Source organism: Monoraphidium neglectum, assembly GCF_000611645.1.
Source record: "Monoraphidium neglectum strain SAG 48.87 unplaced genomic scaffold scaffold02981, whole genome shotgun sequence".
Classification (NCBI taxonomy): domain Eukaryota; kingdom Viridiplantae; phylum Chlorophyta; class Chlorophyceae; order Sphaeropleales; family Selenastraceae; genus Monoraphidium; species Monoraphidium neglectum.
The window spans coordinates 1-7,569 of record NW_014010647.1 but is presented as its reverse complement, the minus strand read 5'-3'; the positions used below and the strand labels follow the sequence as shown (position 1 = coordinate 7,569).

Here is a 7,569-nt window from a genome sequence, read left to right as displayed (position 1 = left end):
GGTTCAGGGGGCGCGTGGCTCCTGCAGCACATGGACGGTGTTGGTTGCGGCTGGGTTTGTAGAACATGTCAAGTGTCATGGCGCGATTGAGGGGGAGGGATCAGAACCAGGGGGGCGGGCGGGGCTCATGACCTGGGATCAAGGTGGTGTAGGCACGGGGACTCGAGGGGCGCTGCAATTGTGGTGACGCCCAAACCTGCTCGCCGCACAGGCGCAGCGACAGCACCCTCTGGCCGAGTAGATCGCCGGCCCGGCCGCGGCCCGACCGCAGCCAGGGGGCCGCACCGGGCTCACGTGCTCCCATCCCCCTTGACCTTCACCCGCTAGCCTCCCAACCCGACACCACCTGCAGTGAGCACACACCTGCCCCCCCCCCCTTACCCCGTGTTCGCGGTGTCACCCGGAACCCATGACCCAGGGCCATACCCTGTACACCCGCGGCACCGCGTCGTCATGGAGCCGCCAGTATTACATGCCCGCCACTGCTGACCTGGCGGTGCTGACCTGGCGCAAGTGGCTGGACGGGTTTGGGGCGGCGCTGCCTGTGTTGCCGAAGGCGGCCGGGGACGCGCCGCCGCTGCCGCCGAGGGAGGAGGTGTTTGACAGGTGAGTCTGGGTGCAGGCTTGCAGGGCATGAACTGGTCTTTGTTTGTTCGCGGCATCATGCAGAGGGAGTCAAGTGTGCGGCAAAGCACCTTGAATCACTGAATGCCCAGGCGAGCGACAACAGCAGGCATCGCAAACCTTGTGAGATTTTTGCGGCCGCTTGTATGTATATCGCCATCGCCAGGATTACAGCGTTCACTCTCCTCTTTGATCAAAACCTTCTTTTTTTCTCCTTGCACCATCAACTTTCCCATCCACATCATCTAAAGCCTCACACATACGCCCCTCCTGCCGCAAAGCACTCTAAACGGCGTGACAATCCTTGACCTAGGCGCAACACACCGCCTCCCGCCCCCACAACACACCATCCCGCCCCGCCCCACACCACACCAGGTACAACCAGCACACGAAGCATTGCCCGCACTGCCGCGCCACGCTGCACAACACCAACGTCGCGCTCGTCGTGTTTGGGACCCTGGCCGCCGTGGCCGCCGCCTCCGCGATCATCGGGGTCGCGGTCCACCTGGGACTGGGTGCGGCCGACACTGCCGGCGGCTACATCGGGCTGGCAGCATCCGCGGGCTCCTGGATTGGCCTGAAGGCCGCGGGCGTGCGGTTTGCCTTATGGGCGGCGAAGGCGGCGGTGGCGGCGATGGCGGTGACTGCGGGGCTGTGGAGGTTCCGGAAGCTCTTCATCTATGAGGACTACATTCATGCGCACCGCTGATGGCAACGCGTGCTTTCATGCGTGCAGCATGCGCTCATGTGTGTGTGTGTGTGCATGCAGTCGTTCATGGGTGCATGCATGCAGCCGCTCATGTGTGCATGCATGCAGCCGTTGATTTGTGCATGCATGCAGCCGTTCATGTGTGCATCATGCAGTCGTCTGTACTATATTGAGCTCATGTGGGGACCGCGGTCCTTGTGAATTACGATGTTGCATGCAAGCATGCTGCACATCAGGTGCCAATCTGATGCGATTCCCCAGGCTTCACGCTAAAGTGTTTGAATGGTTTACATGAATGCAAAACTTGTGGACGTGTGCACTGCGCTGGAGTGTGGCTGTTGCAAGTATCAAAGTACGGTTGGTGATGCAATGCTGCAGTGTATTCCTGCAGGACTTGATCTTTCAGCGGCGCCGGGAGCAGGCGCGCGTACAGTGTGTGGGTAGCTTCCACGGGTCGCGTCGGAGCACGGACTGCTTACATCGGCTGACCCATGCCCTGGAACAATCCCAATCCTAATCCTGGAAGTAAAATTGTTGTGCGGGCTACAGATGCCCTCTCAGATTGCTAACTGGGTGCCATCGACTCCATGCTGAGCTGCAGCGTCGTGCTGAAGGGCAACCTGTTGATTGAGTTGATAGCTTCGTAAGTGTGTGTGGTACAGTATGGTTGGTTTTGGCGGGGCGTTGCGGAGGTATGCAGTCACAGAAGCAGATGGCAGGGAATGAAGGATCGGTCTTGTTGGTGCATGGCGCCATCTCACATCACATGACATCGTCCCCACAAAAGACAGCGGGTATGGGTCGAAACAAAGCAAGTCGGGTCAAACAGCTGCAAGGAGGCAGCTCCATTGCAAATCAAGTCCATTAGTATTTGAAATCCCCAATCGAATTACCGCAAGCACCAACATGGCAAGCGCATGATCTTATGTCTGGTATAAAATAGAAGATAGCTGCAGGCCCGTTATACCTCAAGAAAATCAACCTAGCATGTCCCGCTTGGGTGCGCATCGTGGTGCAGTCACTCCACCATCTCTGACAGCATGACGCCACCCTGAGAGGGCATGAAAACGAGCAGAGTGGGGTGAGGTAGGGAGGTGCTTGCAAGCACAGACGGACACTGTGTGGATTCGAGATTGCCATAACCAGGTGTGAACCAAAGCACCAAGCCAAGGTATGAATATCGAGTGTGGTTGTGGTTGCATCCCGTGGTTGTGATGCATGTTAATGTCTGTTAAGACGGCCATGTCGCATGGCCAAGCCTCAAGACACTCAAGCATGGTAGCCACCCACGTACTTGCAGGGGGGAGTGACATGCGGCAAAGCAAGCATTACAAAGCCCCACCCAGATGATGGTGAGCGCTCACCTCACCCATCCTGGCATGGCCACCGCTCTGCGCCAGTGCACGTGCCACCAAAGCTGTCAATTGTGTGTTGTGACTTGGATCCTCCACGCTGAGCTGCAAGTGCGCCTGCAGGAGTAGCACTTGGGGTGTGCTCAGGGACTCCAAGGATGCAAAGGTCGTGCAGCGGGGCATGCCAGGCGCCCCGTGCACCTCGCAGAAGACGTCCTTGGGCAAGATCTCATGGGCAGAATCTGGGCTTCTTGGGGCAGCTGGGCTTATGGCAGCGCACGCTCTTCACGTCCACTAGGCTGGGCGCTGCATGCGCCTTGCACAAGGTGTACGTGGATTGGCCCTCGTAGTTGAAGACAGCAGGGTGCTTGGTGCAGCCCGGCTCCCGTCAGCGCGCCTTCTTCACGTTCACCATGCTGGGCGCCGCATGCGCCTTGCAAAAGATGCCCTTCGACTGGCCCTCGTAGTTGAAGGCAGGGCGTTTGGTGCAGCCAGGCTCCTGGCAGCGCGCACTGTGCACGTTCACCATGCTGGGCTTTGCATGTGCCTTGCAGAAGAAGCGCTTGGACTGCCCCTCGTAGTTGAAGACAGCGTGCTTGGTGCAGCCAGGCTCCTGGCAGCGCACGCTCTTCACGTCCACCATGCTGGATGTTGCATGCGCCTTGCAATAGATGCCCTTGGACTGGCCCTCAAAGTTGAAGGAAGGGTGCTTGATGCAGCCGGGCTTCTGGCAGCGCGCACTCTTCACGTTCACCATGCTGGGCGCTGCATGCGCCTTGCAGAAGATGCCCTTGGACTGGCCCTCAAAGTTGAAGTTAGGGCGCTTGGTGCAGCCGGGCTCCTGACAGCGCGCGCTCTGCACATCCACCATGCTGGGCGCTGCATGCGCCTTACAGAAGATGCCCTTGGACTGGCCCTCATGGTTGAAGGCAGCGTGCTTGGTGCAGCCAGGCTCCTGGCAGCGTGCGCTCTTGACATCCACCATGCTGGGCGCTGCATGCGCCTTGCAATAGATGCCCTGAGACTGGCCCTCGTAGTTGAAGGCAGGGTGCTTGGTGCAGCCAGGCTCCTGGCAGCGCGCTCCTGACAAAATCACCATGCTGGGCGCTGCATGCGCCTTGCAGAAGATGCGCTTCGATTGGCCCTCGTAGTTGAAGGAAGCCTGCTTGGTGCAGCCAGGCTCCTGGCAGCGTGCGCTCTCCACGTCCACCATGCTGGGCGTTGCATGCGCCTTGCAATAGATGCCCTTGGACTGGCCCTCAAAGTTGAAGGATGGGCGCTTGGTGCAGCCATGCTCCTGGCAGCGCGCTCGGAACACAACCACCATGCCGGGCGCTGCATGCCCCTTGCAGAAGATGCCCTTGGACTTGCCCTTGTGGTTGAAGGCAGCGTGCTTGGTGCAGCCGGGCTCCCGGCAGCGCACCCTCTTCACGACCACCATGCCGGGCGCTGCATGCGCCTTGCAGAAGATGCCCTTCGACTGGCCCTCGTGGTTGAAGAGGGGCGTTTTGGTGCAGCCGGGCTTCCGGCAGCGCGCCCTCGTCACGACCACCATGCTGGGCGCCGCATGCGCCTTGCAGCAGATGCCCTTGGACTGGCCTTCGTAGTTGAAGAGGGGCATTTGGGTGCAGCCTGGCTCCTGGCAGCGCGCCTTCGTCACGACCACCATGCTGGGCGCCGCATGCGCCTTGCAGAAGATACGCTTGGATTGCCCCACATAGTTGTAAGAAGGGTGCTTGGTGCAGCCGGGCTCCTGGCAGCGCACACTCTGCACGTCGACCATGCTAGGAGCTGCATGGGCCTTACAGAAGATGCGCTTGGTCTGGCCCTCGAAGTTGTAGCCAGGATGCTTGGTGCAGCCGGGCTCCCGGCAGCGCGCGCTCTTCACGTCCACCATGCTTGGTGCTGCATGCGCCTTGCAGAAGATGCTCTTGGACTGGCCCTCGTAGTTGAAGGAAGGATACTTGGTGCAGCCGGGCTCCTGACAGCGCACGCTCTTCACGTCCACCATGCTGGGCGCCGCATGCGCCTTGCAGAAGATGCCCTTGGACTGGCCCTCATAGTTGAAGGAAGGATACTTGGTGCAGCCGGGCTCCTGGCAGCGCGCACTCTCCACGTCCACCATGCTCGGCGCTGCATGCGCCTTGCAAAAGATGCCCTTGGAATAGCCCTCGTAGTTGAAGGCAGGGCGCTTGGTGCAGCTGGGCTCAGCGCACATGCGTGCCAAGCTAGCTGCGCCAGACTTGAAGCCAGCGATGCCGCTCCCGTGGCTGCCGTCCGCTGTCCAGGGGCTAGATGATTGGTGGGTGTTCCAGGGCGCCCTGCGGGGACTGCGCAGTAGCTCAACGGCCAGCGATGGCGCGGCGCAGGTGTGCCTGGAGGTGCCGATGATTCGGGCCCACAGGTTGAAGCACAGGTGGCTTGGGCGCGCAGCTAGCGTCTGGCGCACCAGCTGGGGAATCATAGCGCTGCTCAATTGGGACCCAGCACATTGCCATGCAGGGGCAACAGGGGGCAAGTGAGGGCGAAAGGTATCAGCCGCTTGACCGGAACCATTTGCGTGCTGAACGGAATGCTGCATATACGGCAGATGCACGACATCTTTCGTGTGCACTGACAAGCCGAGCCAGGTTGAGCCGAGGTGGCGCCTTTGGCGGCTACCGCTGCACAAAGTCCTGGTGCATGCGGCATGCAGCTGTCGGCCAGCTTTTTCGCAATTGCTCACTTCTTTTGCTCCCACTCCACTTGTTTGCTCTATCCGACGCGATCCATGCAGGCACACAGAGCCAAGGTGTTCTGGTTTCTGCGTCGAACTCTCAGCCAGTAAAACGGCAGGGGGAGACTTGCACAGTCGTAATGTGTCGAGCCATCAAGGCTTATGTCACAACATCAACAATGAGATCAGCGTCAAACTTGCCCATGCACGTCCCCCAGGGTGAGTGTTTCAGGCCTAAAGGGCGCGACTTATCGCGCAACGATAGATCGTTTCCGATTTTCTGACTGCATGTCATTAGGATCCGGTTCAGATCAACTGCCTAAGGTGACGGTACGGCAGCCACCAGTGCCGCACATCAAATGGGACAGCTTGCGTGTTTGCGATTGTATGCATGTGTGTATGTATGTGTGCGTGCGTGCGTGCGTGCGTGCGTGCGTGCGTGCGTGTGTGTGTGTGTGTGTGTGTGTGTGTGTGTGTGTGTGTGTGTGTGTGTGTGTGTGTGCAAGCACGTGATGGGAGCTCAGCCCCTCTAACAAACGCCACTCTGCCCAGCACGCCGTGCATAGTGCCGGTTGCCTTTTGGCGGGTGACCTCGTCCCTATGGCTGCTTGCCACACATAAGCATCATGGAAAGCAAGTTGGCGCTCAGGAGCCGCCTCACCCGTCCAGCCGCAGCACAATCAACATCTCCCCGGCCGCCACCCGCTTGCGTGTGCCCCGTCCGCAGGCAGCGCGGACGGGGTGGGCCAGCTTAAGCTGTGCGACTTTGGCTTCGCCCGAGTGCTGCCCGACGCCGCTGATGTCAGCATAACCGACTACGTTTCGACCCGGTGGTACAGGTGGGGCCTTGGAATTGACAAAAGCAACACAAAGCCAGGAGTGCTTTGGGGGCACGCGTCTGTGATTTTCTGCCTTGAAAGCTTCCAGTGCTTCTACTGCCTTTTGGCTGGGCCCAATGTTGAGATTATACCCGCAGTTCCTGCCAGCACATGCACAAACACTCTCGTCAGCCGGCGCATATTCGCGTGACAGCGCAGAGCAGGGCGCCCCCTCGCGCTACGCGTGGGCACGGGTGCGGCACACCAACCCTACCTTGGCCCCCCTCCCCGTGCCGGGTGCGCGCCCCCGCGGGGCACATGGACAGGGCGCCTGAGCTGCTGCTGGGCAGCTCGCACTACGGCAAGCCCGTCGACGTGTGGGCGGTCGGCTGCATCATGGCGGAGCTGTCGGACGGGCAGGCGCTCTTCCCCGGGGAGTCGGACATTGACCAGCTCTACATAGTGCAGCGCATGCTGGGTGGGTGTCTTTCTTGGTCTTATCGTTGGTAGTACGGTTTTTTTGCGCGTCGAGGTGCGTCGGACGGCGCGATGCCGAATAGGGGTTGCAGGGCATCAGCACGGCATCTGTAGGGCCGGCCGGGCGTACATGCGTGCGCGCGTGCATGCGCAAGCGCCGAAGGGGAGAGGTTGCTGCTGGGCGGGGCGAGGGGCGCCAGCAGCGGGCGGGGCTGCCCGTCAACGGCGCGCTGTGCGGTGCCCATGTCGCGCCCGGCTAGCGCCCCTGGGCAGCGGGCGCCCTGGTGCGAGCTGCACAGCTTGCGTGCGCCGCGGACCAGCTGGGTCTGCGGTTGCAGGTGGCAAGCAGGTCACCGGCGGGGTCACGCAAGCAGGGATCAGCCGCTGACGTGTATGTGCACTTCAATTGGTGCTGGCGTGTACTTGACACCCATGCAGCCGCAAACCAGATGCCAGCAACGCCGCGCACCCCGCCCAGAGCCGCACCCCTCAAATGGTCCCCGCCGGCCTTGATGACTCGCTGCTCAAACGCTGCCGCCCGCACCACTCCCCTAACCCCGGCGCGTGCGCTGTTGACCGCCGCAATTTCTAGGCCCCATGTGCCGCGCGCACGACATCCTCTTCCTCAAGAGCACGCGTTTTGCAGGCGTGAAATTCCCGGACATGGGGCGCCCCGAGACGCTGGAGCGCCACTTTGGCTCCTCGATCACCCCGGACGCCCTCACCTTCCTCAAGTGCGTCTGTCCCGCGGGGGTGGGAATGGGGGGCGCTGGATTGGCCAGGCGCAGGCCGGCGGTGGGGCGGCGCCTGCAGGCGGCGCAGGAGTGCGGACCGACAGCGGTGGGGGCTGGCTACAAAAGCAGGCCATAGGGG

General features: G+C 61.2%; 2 protein-coding genes across 2 annotated transcripts; one reads left to right on the top strand and one right to left on the bottom strand.

The window, feature by feature from the left end:
- Positions 1-409: 409 nt before the first annotated feature.
- MNEG_11945 (hypothetical protein) lies at positions 410-1,333 on the top strand (the record flags this gene model as incomplete). The annotated part of the gene is made up of 2 exons (XM_014039584.1): positions 410-606; positions 1,000-1,333. The coding sequence occupies 2 exons, from the start codon at positions 410-412 to the stop codon at positions 1,331-1,333; spliced, it is 531 nt and encodes a 176-aa protein (XP_013895038.1).
- Positions 1,334-3,073: 1,740 nt separating this feature from the next.
- MNEG_11944 (hypothetical protein) lies at positions 3,074-4,903 on the bottom strand (the record flags this gene model as incomplete). Its single annotated transcript, XM_014039583.1, has 1 exon — positions 3,074-4,903. One exon carries the CDS (start codon positions 4,901-4,903, stop codon positions 3,074-3,076), a length of 1,830 nt encoding a protein of 609 aa, XP_013895037.1.
- Positions 4,904-7,569: the final 2,666 nt, after the last annotated feature.